The sequence below is a fragment of the Homalodisca vitripennis genome, chromosome 3 (assembly GCF_021130785.1).
Source record: "Homalodisca vitripennis isolate AUS2020 chromosome 3, UT_GWSS_2.1, whole genome shotgun sequence".
Taxonomy (NCBI): Eukaryota; Metazoa; Arthropoda; class Insecta; order Hemiptera; family Cicadellidae; genus Homalodisca; species Homalodisca vitripennis.
Genome location: NC_060209.1, coordinates 121,478,526 through 121,494,747, shown reverse-complemented (window position 1 = coordinate 121,494,747; position 16,222 = coordinate 121,478,526). Strand labels below are relative to the sequence as shown.

At 35.4% G+C, this 16,222-nt stretch overlaps 1 protein-coding gene across 1 annotated transcript; it reads right to left on the bottom strand.

Annotated features, from left to right (window-relative positions):
* Positions 1-383: 383 nt before the first annotated feature.
* On the bottom strand, positions 384-1,340 carry LOC124357451. The gene has a single exon (XM_046809273.1). It carries the CDS (start codon positions 1,338-1,340, stop codon positions 384-386), a length of 957 nt encoding a protein of 318 aa, XP_046665229.1.
* Positions 1,341-16,222: the final 14,882 nt, after the last annotated feature.

Genomic DNA, 16,222 nt, shown 5'->3' with positions numbered 1-16,222 from the left:
AATGCAGGTGGGTGTGTGTGTGTGTGTGTGTGTGTACAAAGATAAGTGGAAATAGATGGCTTATAATAAAAATGGTATCGGACAATGGTGGGCAAAGAGCAGTTCTAAATAACATACAATTCTAATTATTAGTAAAAACTATATTAATGCGTAAAATTTGATTAATTGATATGACTAAATATGAAAACCTAACATTTCCCGTCTCCTTGAAACATTACAAGGTTTCAAGAGAAAAATAAAAAAAATAAAATCTTGGCTATGGAATAAGATACATATGGTAATAACACACTTAGTCTAAAGTTGATAAAACCAAATATATAAAACATAGTTAACACAAAGTTACAAACAAAACTCTTGAAAACAAAACTGTTTATTTACATTTGTCATTCCATAGGAAGTGGAAAGACCTTGACAACTGGTCTAGTGAGAACACCATTAATTGTTTTTAAGGTGATCACTCTCACTATTCCATCTGCACCAGGATGCGTTTTGATGACACGTCCCATTGGCCAGGTTAAATATGGTGACGGAGCTTGGATGAGCACTAGGTCGCCCACTTGTATGTTAGGCTGTGGTGATGTCCACTTGGAGCGCTGCTGCAGCGAATGAAGATATTCTAGATGCCATCGCTTCCAAATCCTCTGATGGAAGGCTTGTACCAAGTGCCAATGGCGTAGTCTGTTGGTCGGAGTGTTGTGGTGGTCAGCTTCCGGTAGAGCGGCAAGCGGAGTCCCAATCAAAAAATGACCTGGAGTCAAGGCTGATAGGTCTGATGGATCAGCGCTGAGTGGAGTTAACGGCCTTGAGTTAAGCATGGCTTCAACCTGAACCGTTAACGTCATGAATTCAGGAAGAGTTAAGATTGTTTCTCCCATTACTCTCCGGAGATGGTGTTTAGCACTTTTTACGGCACTTTCCCAGAGTCCGCCTTGATGAGGGGCAGCTGGAGGATTAAAACGAAAGTCTATGCCCTTTAAACTCGCAAAATGTGAAATTTTGTCCATAGCCGTTGAGGCTTTCACGGTTTCACTTAATATTTTTTTCAAAGATGATTCTGCACCAATGAAGTTAGTTCCGCAGTCTGAATAGATTGTTGAGCACAGACCGCGTCGTGATACAAAACGGGTTAATGCTGCTAAAAAACCTTCGGTGGTTAAATCTGTCACTAACTCAATGTGCACAGCCTTGGTTACCATGCATATAAAAATACACAAATAGACTTTTATTTGTCTAAGAGCTTTAAGATGATGCACTCGCGCACAAAAGGGTCCGGCGTAGTCTACTCTTGTAGACTGAAATGGCCTTGAGGGTGTAACCCGAGAGGCAGGTAGGTCACCCATCAGTGGTGTTCTATTTCTAGGCTTGTGACGAAAGCACGTAGTACATTTGAAAATACGTGAACGTATGGCACTGCGAGCAGAGATGATCCATATCTCTTGTGAGAGAAGAGCCTGAGTCAGCTGTGGTCCGGAATGCAGGTGTATCCGGTGGTAGTAATCGATAATCAAGTTTACTACTGGGTGTTGTTTTGGTAGTAGCACGGGGTGTCGTGACTCATAGTTTAGATGGCTATTTTTTAGCCGGCCGCCTACGCGAATAACATCCGCCTCATCGATGAAAGGCTGCAATTTCCGGATTGCGTTGTTACACTGCTCATTCTTTTTTAACAACAAATATTCTGAAGAAAAAGCTGCTGTACAAGCTTAAAGATTTTTTGTTTAGCTGTTTTCAATTCAATAACAGACAATAGTTTTGATTTGTCAGTTGAAGATCCATTTTTACAATTGTTGATGAATCTTAAAATATAGGCCATAATTCTGATCAATTTATTCCAAGAGGAAAATTTGGTGAATATTTCCCAATGTTCAACAATAGAGCTTTGTAATACGCTCAGAGGAGTCTCTTTAGTTTCTCTCTCGATTTCCCTTTTATCTTCAAAGAAGGTGAAATGAGGCCAAGTTTGTCGGTCCAGTTTTAGCCACTGGGGACCCTCGAACCATAATGTATGGTTTTTCAATTGTGATGCTAATAGGCCACGTGATCCGACGTCACTCGGATTGTCGCTTGATGTGACATAGTTCCAAAACCGTGACGGAAATGTGTTCTGAATTTCTGCCACTCTATTTGCTACATATGTTTTCAACTGATACGGTGGTGTTTTTATCCAGTGTAGAGCTACGGTTGAGTCACTCCATAACATGACATGATTGAAAGTAATATTGCTGAATTGTTGAATGCAATAAGTAGCTAATTTTGACAGCAGATGTGCTGCGCAGAGTTCAAGGCGTGTTATTGTGATCTTCTTTAATGGAGATACTCTAGTTTTCGACATGACTTGTCTTATCACTGGGGCCTCATTCATTTGGTTACACTTGATAAAGATGACGGCTGCGACGCCTTTTTCAGACGCGTCACAAAACCCATGAAGTTCTACGCTGCTGGCGGCGTGGAGGGGAAATACACGATCGATTTTGATGTCACCCAGATGATCCCGTGTGTCGTTCACAAACAATAGCCATTTTTCAGCTAGTTCGGGTGGCAATTGTTCGTCCCATTGGAGCCCTCGTGTCCAAAGGAGCTGCATAAAACCTTTCGCTACCATTATCAGTGGTGATAAAAAGCCGCACGGGTCATACAATCTGGCTATTAAACTTAACACATGTCTTTTGGTTAAGCTACATCTCTGATGTTTGAAATTGTAGCGAAAGCAATCTTCAACTGGATCCCAATGGAGTCCTAAAATAGAGAACTGCGTAGATTGTGAGTCCTGCAGAAAGCGAGGCGTCTCACGATGAGTAGCTGGTAGTCTGTCCAGAAGTCGGGGTTCGTTCGAAGCCCATTTTCTCAACTCGAATCCTCCCTTCGCCAGTAGCTGGATGAGTTGGTCTTGCAGTTAGATAGCTGATTCTAGTGAAGCACTTCCTGTCACAATGTCATCTATGTAGGTGTGATGCTTCAATGCGTAGGCTGCGTCCGGGAAGGCGTGTCCTTCGTCCTCTGCTAGCCGCGAAAGTGTCTTGATTGCTAAATATGGAGAACTGTTCATCCCATATGTCACTGTTGTTAGCTTAAAAGTAGATATCTCCTGTTCCGGAGTATCTCGCCACAAGATTAACTGAAAGTTTTGATCTTCAGGATGCACTAAGATCTGTTGATACATTTGTTTTATATCACATGAAAACACTATAGCGTGAGAGCGGAAGTTTATTAAAATACTGGAAATGTTTGGTTGTAGTTTCCTTCCAGTTAGTAGCACGTCGTTCAAGGACAAACCTGAAGTGGTCTTGTTGCTTGCATCAAAAACAGTCCTTAGCTTGGTAGTAGAGCTGCTTTCCTTTATTACTCCGTGGTGGGGTAAATAGTAGTGCGGTTCGTCGGCGTGATGTTTATCCAAAAGTGTCATATGACCTGTTGCTTTGTAGTATTTCATAAAATTCCTGTACAGTTCAGCGAATTGTGGTTGGGTTTGAAACTTCCTTTCTAAGGATACAAAACGTCTTTCTGCGGCTGCTCGAGATGAGCCTAAACAGCTGGGTTCTGTTTTGAACGGTAATCTAACAACATACCGTCCGTCTTCATTTCGCGTATGAGTACTATCAAAAAGTTCATCACACTTTGTTTCTTCAATGCTTTTGTGATTGATGATAGGCGGTTCCTCTTGAACCCAAAATTTTTGTAACGCTGTGTGAAGCGAGTTGTCGTGAGTAGACAAAAGTGCAATCGAATAGTTACTAACTGGCTCTGTCGGGGTGACACAAGGAGCTGTTCCCATAAGTATGAAGCCGAACTGAGTGCCGATCAGATGTGGCAGTCCCGGTCCTAAACTATGATTTTCTTGTGTGAAGACAGTGGGTATTATGGTTCCACCCAACAATACATCAATGCCGCAAGGGGTGTCAAAAGTCGGACCCGCTAAGGTGTAATGCTTAACTAGATGCGACAACTCTGGACTTATTTTCGCCCTTGGGAGGTTCACAGATATTTTATCCAAGATGTGGAACTCCTGATCAGGAGCTATGAGCTGACCCGACAAAGTGTTGACTTGAAGAGATAACATGCCACGTGTGTTAGAGGCATGCTGTGATAAACCAGCAATTTGAATGTTTGAATGATAACGTCTTGCTCCTAGCAATGAGGCTGCCTGACACGTTATCAGATTACAAGTACTTCCGGAATCCAGTAATCCGCGGAAAACGTGGGACTGTCCATTTTCAGCAGTTAGTTTCACTAAGATGGTACCTAAGAGTACCGTTGACTGTTGTGGCGGATGCACAGGTAGCAGCGTCTTAGTCGTAGACAGCGTGACTGGAGTGGGACTCGTGACGTCAGCTGGAGGAGGTGTTCCCGCTACTCTCGGCTGTGGTATCGATCGATGATGAGTCGTGTTGTGACGTCGCTCCACAGCTGATTGATGACGTGTCGAGTATTGATTGCTTGCTTCACTTCGCTCAGTCGCGCCTGACTGGAGATGTAGCAATGTGTGATGTCGTTTGCGACACCGTTTACAAGTATGCGATGATTGACATTGAGGCAAATTATGAACTCTCAAGCACGAGAAGCATTTTCGTTCTCGTTTTACAAGTTGAAACCTTTCAGCTGGTGAAAGCTTTAGAAATGTGGGACAAACATGGATTTTGTGATCAGAGTTACCACAAGCAAAACAACTGCTACTATTTATATTGTGAGCTGTTACTAAAGCGGTGGGTTTGTGTTTGTCTTCAAACCGCGTGACCTTTTGAGATCGCTGATTGAAAGCTGAGCTTTCTTTGCTGACGAGTGGAGGTCTGCATCTTCACTCATGTTACATTCTGTGTTCAGAAACAAGATTATGTCTTTGACTGTAGGCAAAGTGTGTGTTTCCTCTTCGTTCGAGGACCTAAAAGATTCTAGACGTTTGCGTAAATCTCCATCTAATTTACGAAGTAACAATGCTGAAAGCAAAGGGTTGGCTTGTGTGGTTACGTCACACTCAATGGCCTTCAAAGCCTCACTGTGTTCATGGAAAGTGTTCACGAATGTTCTGAGTCCTCGTACTGACTGACTGCTAACATCGGGTAAATCTATCAAATGATTCAAATGTAGAGTAACCAAGCGTCTTGTTGAGTGATAACGCTGACGTAAGATATTGTACACAATTAGATAATTTGCTGTACTAATGTTGAAATTCTTGATTAAAGCGAGGGGTTCGCCAGAAAGAATCGAGAGCAAATATTGAGATTTGACTACACTTGTTAAGGCGGTGTTGCGATGCACAGTGCTATCATACAAGTTGATAAAGGATACCCACTTGGCGGGGTCGCCAGAGAAGTGGTGAAGCTCTAGGCGCGGCAGATTGATATGTGACAGCGTCGCTAGGGGGGTTTGCCGCTCACTGTGTACCGACGGTGATGACGGCGCTTCCTCAGGAGACATAGCGGACTCTATCAAACCAGAAATCTGAACGAAAAGATCGTTAATTTCGTCTTGATCCGTAGAGAGTCTTTCCACAGACAATTCTTCGGTCGTTGCAACCTCCACGATCCTAGCTAAATTAGCTTCGAAGTCATTCCGTTTTTTGGAAACTTCGCTCAGATAGCTGTTTAACGTACGTTGAACAACATGAGTTAAAGGGATTTCGCTCTTAACTATTTTTTCAACTTCTTTTAGAATTTTGGTAAATCTATTCTTAACTAGCAGCGTCAACCTTTCATAGGTACTGACTTTGATTGGAGCCATGATTGGTTAGTGACTATTTAACTTAAAACATGAAATTACTACAGCAAACTAAATAACCAACTAAATTAAAATCAATAACGATTATGAGAAATTAATTAACCCTTGATAATGTAACAATATTTCAAATAAACAATACACAATAAAAATCATCAATCACCTATGATAATTGGTTACACAATATTTCCAGAGACGTTGTAGTTAAACACTAATACAAGATATTTCAATTTCCTCTCATAATAAATTCTTACTTAATTATTATGACAATCACAAATGAGATACAATAGTTGGCAAAACAATAAATGTTGCAAGTGTAATGCAATGTAGTGTATAGACAATGGATGTAAGGTATAAGATGTGTCAATGTTTGTTTACAAACAATGCGTTTAAAATTGTAGTGTGGTATGTAAGAGTAGTGAGGGGATGAGTGTTCAAGATGGCCGCACGTCGCTTGGGGACGCTAACTTTTGGCGCTACAAATACTAGTCTCTTACACAATGGAAACACAATGTCTTATTTTCCAACACCAAATAAAGTTTATTTATCCATAGTCTGATGAAAATCCAGCTCCGCAAGGACCAAAAATTATATATGATATCCGGTCAGAAGGACCCAAAGATATGTTAGATCCGGCTTGGCGGACCGCAATTATTCGAAGGACCAATAAAATGTCTAATATTTAAAAACTCATAATTCGATAGCTGAGCAGGTGGAGCCCATACATTGATTTTCTAAGGAATAACTCTTAGTCGTTTGGGAAAAATATAAATACGAATGAGATCACAAAACATAATATTAGGAAAAAAGGGCACACAATTAGAGCAAAATACAAGTGTTAAAATGATTTTCTTCTTCTGTTAAATTGTCCAAAAATGTCCGAATTAGTTGAAGATTTTAAATCTTGGTTGAAAAGAAGATTGTCTTTAGTTGCGAAGGACCATAATAAGAATGATGAAACACTGTTACCTTGCACCGTCCATTGTCTGATACCTCGACACACATCAAGTTGGGTTGATTGTAGTTCGACCTGGGTTGATTCCAAGGAACGTTGCGCTGGTGGAGTCCTTGCTGAGGGATGAAGATTCCACCATGAAGATTCCACCTTCACTTGACACTGTTTTCGGTTCACTCACGAACGTTGCGACAAAGTTACTTTTGGCTCGTTAACCAAATAATGTCCGGCTCGAAGGGACTGTTAACTGCCATAGAACGGCTTGCGGTTCACAAGAGACAAGACAAAGGGACACGGCCCGAACTTGGTTAGAGCTGGTGTTGACGTACAACCTAGCGAAACGGAGTCTTAAGAAGAACTGGAGAGATGCCTTGGGGAGCTTTTCTTGTCCGCGTCCTGGACGCCTGATTGGTCGGCAGAAGTCACCTCATACCACGTGACGATCGGACCACTATAGATTTGGAATGCAGGTGGGTGTGTGTGTACAAAGATAAGTAGAAATAGATGGCTTATAATAAAAATGGTATCGGACAATGGTGGGCAAAGAGCAGTTCTAAATAACATACAATTCTAATTATTAGTAAAAACTATATTAATGCGTAAAATTTGATTAATTGATATGACTAAATATGAAAACCTAACAACTATAGTAAAATAAGAATTAAACTGTTCAGCTATAGTAAAAAGATCTACATAATCGTCAGCAATTTTTAACCTCCAGACAGAAGCTGAATCTTCCCTTCTACTTGATCGTTCACTATTAATGACTTCCTAGATAGCTTTGCTTTTATTGTTTGATTCAGCAATAAAGTTGTGATTAGCTTCCTTACGCAAAATTTTTAATTTTAGATCATAGGTTTTCTTTTTGTGTGCAGCTATAGCTTTGTCTTCATTTTATCCTGTAGTTAAAAAACGATCACAGGCTTGAATAAAAGATGTTCGTAGCTCATTTACTTCAGGATTGACACTCTCTAACTCAAAACCAATCATGAGAGGAGTGCCACAGGGGTTAGTCTTGGGCACTGTTCTCTTTATTATTTTTACGAACGATCTCCCTCACTTTATGCAAGATTGTAGCAAGCTGATCATTTATGCCGATGACACAGAACTATTCCTAAGCCAGACTAATCTAGAACTGGAGGTAGAAAATTTCAAAGCATTAAATATGGCAATGCAGTACTATCAGGGTAATGAACTAGTTAGTGGCTAATCAAAACAAAAGCAGGGAAAACTTGACGAGACTCCCTGACCTAGAAGATGTTAACTCCACTAAATATCTTGATGTTGAACTAGATGACAACTTTATATGGGTACTACAAATTAATTCCATCTGTAGTAAATTGAACACAGGACTATTTGTAATACGCAGAATGATGAACCTAAGTGACTCAACTACAGCCAACACCGCATACTATATTCTCTTCGAGACACATAGTAACTAAAGATCCTCACAGCTGTTAACATCTATATCCTGGAAACTGCTACCTATGTCTATATAACAGAACCTGGAAACACAAGCTGTGAAGTACATCATCAGTTCAACATCAGATATGTAAAAAAACTTCTGCTTTCTGGTACACAAACTAACATCCACTGAAAAAAACCAAGCTATACAGGTGCACAAATTTGGAACTCCCTACTAGATGAACTGAAGACAATCGACAAAGCTCATTTCAGAAGACGTCTAAGAGGATGGCTCCAAGAATGACCATTTTACTCCAGGGTTTAAGCTGCAACCGGATTTTGCGAAATGAACCGTGAAAATGCGATGCTGTTAAGAAAGGCTTTTGCAAAATTCCTACAAAAGTGAGAAAGAATAAATGACTGTGAAAAGTACACAGCATTTCGAAAATAAGTTTACAGTGTTAAACATTTCATTTTTCAGTGATACTATAAGATCATATATTTTTCATCTCAATAAATTTAATGTATATAAAATATTAGACACCGTTGCCGTGTGACAAACAGTCTGGTTGTAAAACGGCTGCCTACTCTCGGATCAAAAAGTATAGATACCCGATTAGAATTTGGCTTGTTCAGTTCTGATTATAGACGTATAAACCAAATTATTTCCCAACAATAATTAAGTTCTGTGTCTGTAAGAATAAAAAAAGGTAACGGTTTTTGGCGCTTTACTACTAAACTGCAATGTTGAACATTAATTTCTCATTGTTAAACATGTCATTGGAGACCAAAGCCCATATGAAAGCTGATGGGAAATGGCCAAATATATTAAAACAATATTTCATTTATTATGGTTTCCTCTTTCAGTTAAGGACGCATGTGGACTGCGCACGATCGTCGTAACAACACCCTCGACAGTCTGACGTCGCGGACGTTCCAGCGAGCAGGCGCTGGCTGTTGTAAATTAACAAAATCTGTTTAGTTAAAATGGTGTTAAGACTATAGTTTAAAATTATGTTTACATAAATAAATAACCTTTAAAATAAAAATAATGCACTAAAAGCACAATAATGTGATGAATGCAGTTTTTTTAACCCCGATTAAGAATAAAAGTTGAAATGGTTATTTAACAAATTTTATCCATAATTCAAACCCTCTAAAATTACATACTCTAAATTATTACACTTGTACATATGTATTGCAGAAAAACTTTGGTCTTAATAGGATTACAAGTTTTCCTGGTTATGAATGTTCAAAATTGCAGTTTTGTTGAAATAGGCATAAACAGGTCTGTTTTTCATTCTTACAGACATCAAAACTTATATTTAATGTATGTAAACAATACGCTCTATATGTCTAAACGCAGAAATAAACAAGCTAAATTGTACTCAAATTTGAGTAATTTTTGCTCAACAAGTTAGTTGGTAGTTAACGATCAAACTAAGTTATCTACGCTTTTTATGCAAGAGTAGTATCCAACGAACAGCCATGCTTGTTGCTATGACATCGATGCTGGCTGATGGAATGTGGTTGACACACTAATGAAACAACAATGAACCCGAGTACGCTTCTAAACGTTTTGTCTTGGCGTCTGTTACTAGTAATAGAGATTTTTTGAGGTTATGTTATAGTTAGATTTTATTTTGAAATTAAATTAAAAAACCTTTTAAAATTCCTAAAAGGTTAAGTATAACCAATTTAAGTAATTTGTTAATGATCCCTATTGAAGGTACTAATAGAAAGGAATCAATTTCAATTAGGTTTAAACATTGGTGTCTACATAACAGAAAAGACTACAACTTTAATGATTTTTTAAGGGATTATTTAGTTTAAGATAAACTGATGTTAAAAGTTTTGTCTTGTTTTATAAAAAAGTAAAATCACCACACTATCAAATTTATAGGTAGAGTACCAAAGTGGACCCGGTTTTTTATATAGATATTGACAAACGATATTATATAATTATAAGTATCAATATATTGAGTTTTGAACAATAACTAACTTTTATCAACTTTAAACAATTTTTAATATATATATAGTAAACATACTGTCTTTTACAGACAATAACACTGTAGAAAGCTTGTGGAGGACCGCGAAACAAAGTTTAAAAAGTGACATATGAGCCGACCTGCTTGCAGATCATCTATATGAGTATTTATAAAGAAGTATAGTTTAATAGAGAGGTTGCTTTCAAGAACTTCTTGCTACCCAGGAGAAAACATAAATAGTTTCGCATATCTAGTATATTCTGTTATTTGTTGTGATGTTATCATTTTGTAATTATTTATGAGTTTTCCTATTTCCAGTTCTAATTGTTTGTTTATGAGATTGTCACTATGTGTATTATATTAAGTATTTCAATTTAAAATATGATTGTTATGACTACAGATATGTTGATAGACTCGTGTTCGATATATAAATATTAATTATCGATGATTATACTAATCAATATAAAAACCAGGTCCATTTGTAAAAGATTCTAAATATTTTAACAACCAGTATATTATTCATTAATGTAAATATTGGTTTTAGAGAACTTCAGACTGTTTTTTGATAAGTACAATTGGAATCTCTGCTGAACACCAATGTTTTTAACAAGTGCTACAGGACAAATATTTTTGCTAAAAAGTCTGAAGAGCTTGTAGCATTTTTGCTACAAAAATTTTCATCTCAGCTTAAACCCTGTTTTACTCTCTTGAAGAATTGTACAGTGAAGAACAGTTTCTATGAAGACAGACATTAAATTTGTTACTGTATTATTTGATTTTCAATAATTGTATTTTACTGACTGGCTATTAAAAATACAATTTATTTTTGTAAAAATTTAAAACTATACAAACAATATTATATTACATATTTTAGAAATATGTAACATTTATATTATAGTTATAGTAAAAATTATATTCAACTTTAATAGGAAAGTTGAAGATTTTATAGCATATTTTGTTGTAGAAGTTAAATAGTTATTCATTTAAACCTATATCTTAAGAAGGATATTATTAGATTTTAGCACTGTTAAATAATATTTGGTAGAAAAAATAAATGTTGAAAGTTTATTGGCATTTTCGGTAAAACTCCAGAGGTCCAATTATCAATAAAATGTTGGCACTATGAGGGTTAATATAATCAAAATAGTAGAGCATTAGTACTCTTGTTCAGTACTAATGACATAATATGATACTTATTTGTGCCATTAAACTTAATTATATACATTTATATAGTTCAATGAACCATAGTGAATCAAGGTAGTTAATTGGGAATCCAAAATTCAATTAGTGTAGTTACTATTTTCCAGATTGATACATCCAATTTGCGACTTCAGATGATCTCTGTAGATATTTCTGTGGAAATTGAACTTCTTCAGTTAATGCAAACAACTTAGAGCAACATACATTCTAACATTTCAGTTAGATTTCAGAAATATAACAATTATTGGCACAAAAATGTCAGGCTTCCAAATAATAATGTGTTAATGTTTTAATGTAATATTAATTCAAGTAGAAAAAATGTAAAATTGTACAAATTAGTATTACAGGGTAAAGGAATAATGAACATCGGTTAAATGATTGCAAAATCAAGATGAATTGAGGGAGTTTTGCAAATAATTTAATCATGGTAAAAGAACAGCAAGGCTCACAACTTAAAAAAATAATTTAAATATAACAAATTTATTAAAAATATATTTGATGGTTACAAAAGTGACTGGAAACAGATCTAAATTGATATCACAGAGAAAGTGCTAACAAAATTATAAAAAAATGAAACAATTAAGATATTAATCAAAACATTTAACAAATTTCATAGTTATTCAAAATAGCTATGTATAAATATACATGTTTGAGAATCATCTTATACATTACAAAGAAACTTAACACATACATTTTAATCCAATAAATACATTAAAAAAAAAAAACAACAATTAGGAAGTAACATTAGAGATTGTTGCTCTGAATAGCAAAGGCAGTATAACTACAGCATAGTTACAGTTGTTACTACAGCACACTATTAAAATCTTTCTACAACCATCTTCTCTTGAATAAAAAAGGACAAAAATTCTAACATAATTCTAATTTTGACATTTAGATAGATTTTTTAAATCCCTGCTTCTCATTTCTACTCTTTTTCTTAGTCCGATATTATGGACATTATTACACATTTCCTGAGATCTTATTGGACCAAGTACTTGGTGGCACTATTGAACACCAGTTATTGTATTAATATTTTATCCCTTTCTATCCTTTTCAACTGTACAGAATAACATTGAATTTTCAGGAATAAAATGTAATCCTGAGAGTTTAGTACAGTTTTTGTCCATTCATTGTGGCTTTCTTATGAAAGACGTTATTCCAGCCTGCCAACCCCAAATTCGCCACCTCTTCCTTTTAATAACCACTCTGTAACTACCATACCTCCAAAACCTTCATAACAGCTGCACACTTTTAGTACAAGTATTTGTTATAAGTGGAAGGAAATGGGAAGGGAGTTGGTAGCAAATACACATAGTGGTGTATTAAGGATTTGAGTTTGAGAGGGTGAAATATTAACTCATATTGTATGTTCAGGGGATGGATTGACATTGACTATTTTAAGATGTTATATTAAAGTTATAGTTGTATAGGCACCAAACACTATACAAATGTACCATAATAAAATGTAAGAAGCTACTGTTTCATCAATGTAGCGATAAATAATGTGAACAAATAAAAATATTTTTTTTTATTAATCTTAATATCAGTTGGGTTCAGGAATATTTCTTAAACAAGTTCCAGTATAAAGAGTTTCTAACCACATACATAAATCCAATCTTGTATGAATGGAACAATACAATTAATGTCTAATTTGATTTATACAGATTTCTATGAAATTCACATATATTATGTTTATAATAAAAGAAATTGGGTTAAAATACAATAATTGAATGTAAGGGCCCAGGTTATACTACCAGATAACACAATACAATGTGGAGTTGCCCATTGTGAGTATTCGCTTCATATCAGAGTTTCAATCAGTCCTTGGATCGGAAGTAAAAAAGTAAAATGTAAATTTATCACTCCTAAATCAATTTTAATAAGAGATTTTATTTCTTGAAAATTAATTAAATGAACAATTTTATTTTATGCTACAGTTATAAATAGAATAATAACGGTTTTTTTCTATTATCTTTTTAATGGTATGGGAGAGCCTCTCAGATCTGAACAAGACCCTGCAATTTAACAGTAATGGGTAGAGTTTTTAAAATTTTAACGCAACATCGGGACTGCTGAGATGGAGCGGGTGGAAAAGGAGCAAGATGGTTGTGGTCGTGTTTAAATCACAAAGCAAGTGTACTTTTCAATTTTCAAAGAATCAGAGAGAGGAAAATAGTGGGAATAGTAAGGAACTTTCCAAAATCCATTAGATTGCTGACGATATGGAACTTTATCGATTATTCTTATTATGTATATCATTATAAAGTGAAATCCATCTTTACAGCATATATTTTGAATATTTGGTACCCATACAATGCAGTAGCCTTGAGCTGCTTCTGGTTGTAAAACATTCTCTACAGATTTCTGTAACGCTTTGCTACAACTCCTTGCCTTCATAATCGAACACAAATCGTAAGACCAGTCTATTATGTTGCTGCTACACATACATTAATCTGTCGCATAGCACACCAATATGGATGTTAATGTAACCAACTGTACAATACATGTCGGCTAATTGTTTCCACTTCCAGAATAAGTGAGGTTATTCTGGTCACTGGCCTTTGTCACAGTCATATGTGAAACTCTGTCAGCTGAGTTTGCATCTATCTTGAGGAGTATAATTTATAGTTATTGAGAAACAGTAAAAAATAAAAAAGTTTGCTGTTTCACAACTTTTAACCCATTTCACACTTTGTTTCTTTTGTCCGGTAAATGTGTTATTTTGAAAAACAGTATATTTTCTGTGAATGGAAGTATAATATATATTAAATACGTACATTGTATATATAAATTATATATAGTTATTTTTAAGCGTTATGTAAGATTAAACTGTCTTATACATCAGTGGTGTAAGTACGGGGTAGAGAATGAGGAGTTAGAACCTCTCTCCTAAGAGATTTACAAATAAAATATTCATATAGCAGCTATCCAAATTTTCTAAATACATTAGTTAAATATTTTACCTTGAATTAGACATATCTACTCTGTTCAAATTTATATTTATACAGATTATTTATTCTGTACGGTACTATCCTGTGTGAGAAATGAAATAAAATGAAAAGAAAAATGTCTTTATTGAATACAACGCAAAACATATTCAACTGGCGAGGTTAGGACTATTAAATCCTCTCTTACACCTAACCATAAGATGGTTGTGAGGTGCTCTACAATCAGACTCATTCATTCTCCTCCACAGCGAAGCCCTACTTACGCCACTGTTGTATAGTAATTACTTTGGGAATAAGTATTCTTTAAGATTACTATATCATAACCAATCAAATAATAAATTAACACAAAGAGTTAAGTGAAGACTCTGAAAATACATTACCAAATAACTACTTCCATTTTACTTTGTGTTCTACGATCTGCTATTTAACAATGTTTATAATACCGGTTTTACATGTTTTAATATAATAATACAAATAACTATAGCCTTATTACTAAATAGAACAAGAATATATATATATAGTCTTGTATATATATGTGTGTATACATATATATAGTTCTATCATTATAATACACAAGTATATAGTATATTGAGTAAGTAGATCCATGTGATATTACTGATAATGGTTAAAAACAAAGTAATTGGTATTGGTGTATGTAAGTGCTGTCATTAATAAGCAATTATTATTAACCCTTTGAGTGTACCAGTATCAATCTGTTATCAATCATCATAATTTAACTTCTTTTGCTTTTTTTTAAGGATATTTTCATTTTAAACCATGGTATATATTTCCTATATTTACCAGTAACTGACCTTCTCAGAATAAATTAATTTTCTATTAATTCATTTTTGTAACAGCAGTTAATCAAATCACTTATAAAAACTATTTATATTCAAAACTCCTAATTGTAATTGCTTAGATAATTATATCTTTTTAAATCTTAAATCTAAAATAAAACTATCACTTTCAGCCACAGCTGTTTTTTTTCTTATTCAACCTCTGTTTGTTTTTAAGTAAACATGAGATAGTGTGAAAGAAAGATATACAATAGACCAGATATTTATAATGAAAGAGCTAGCTTCTAAATACTATGAATACAATAAGGATCTGTATATAATATTTATAGACTTTAAAAAAGCATACGATAGTATCTCTAGAAGTAGTCTATGGAACATTTTGAAAAGGTTTAATATCCCGAATAAACTGATAAGTCTAGCAAGACTCTGTGTAAGCAGCTCCAAAGGAAAAGTACAGGTGGGAAAGGAGTACACAAACTTGTTTAATATAAATACAGGAGTGAGGCAAGGTGATGGAATATCACCAATTCTATTCAACTTTGCTCTGGAAGAAGCACTAAAAAAGATAAAGGGGATGCCTGAAGGAGTAAAATTGGGAATTCAATATCCTGGCATTTGCAGATGATGTAGCCATTCTAGCTGAGAGAAAGAGGGACTTAAACAGACTAGTAGAAGCCTTTTTAGTTGAGGCTGCAAAAGTAGGATTACAAGTAAACGAAGACAAGACGCACCACATGAAAATAAGCAGAAAAATGGAACAGGAAGGAGAAAAGCTAGAAGTACTCAACCATGATTTCAAGGCTACAAAGGAATTTAAGTATTTAGGAGTGACAATAACACATGACAATAGAGAAGAAGTTGAAATCCAATGTAGATTAGCAGCAGCAGATAGAACATACTGGAGCCTTGCAAAACTTCTCAAAAGCAAACTATTAATGAGGAAAGTTAAATTAAGAATTTACAAAACCATGATCTTACCAGTTTTGATGTACGGGTCGGAAGTATGGGCACTCACAAAGAAATCCCAAAAAAAGTTAATAACCTTTGAAAACAAAATACTAAGAAGAATTTTTGGACCAGTTCAAGAAGGAGACATATGGCGAATCAGGAAGAACAGAGAATTAAGAGAAATATACCAAGATCCCGATGTGATTGCACTGATCAGGAGTAAAAGAATGAGATGGATGGGCCATGTTGCCCGTAGGGGAGAAGATAAAATGA

What these genes read in the sequence shown, in the direction of transcription:
- LOC124357451 (XM_046809273.1), bottom strand. Translation starts at nt 1,340, where the DNA reads ATGGGTGACCTACCTGCCTCTCGGGTTACACCCTCAAGGCCATTTCAG.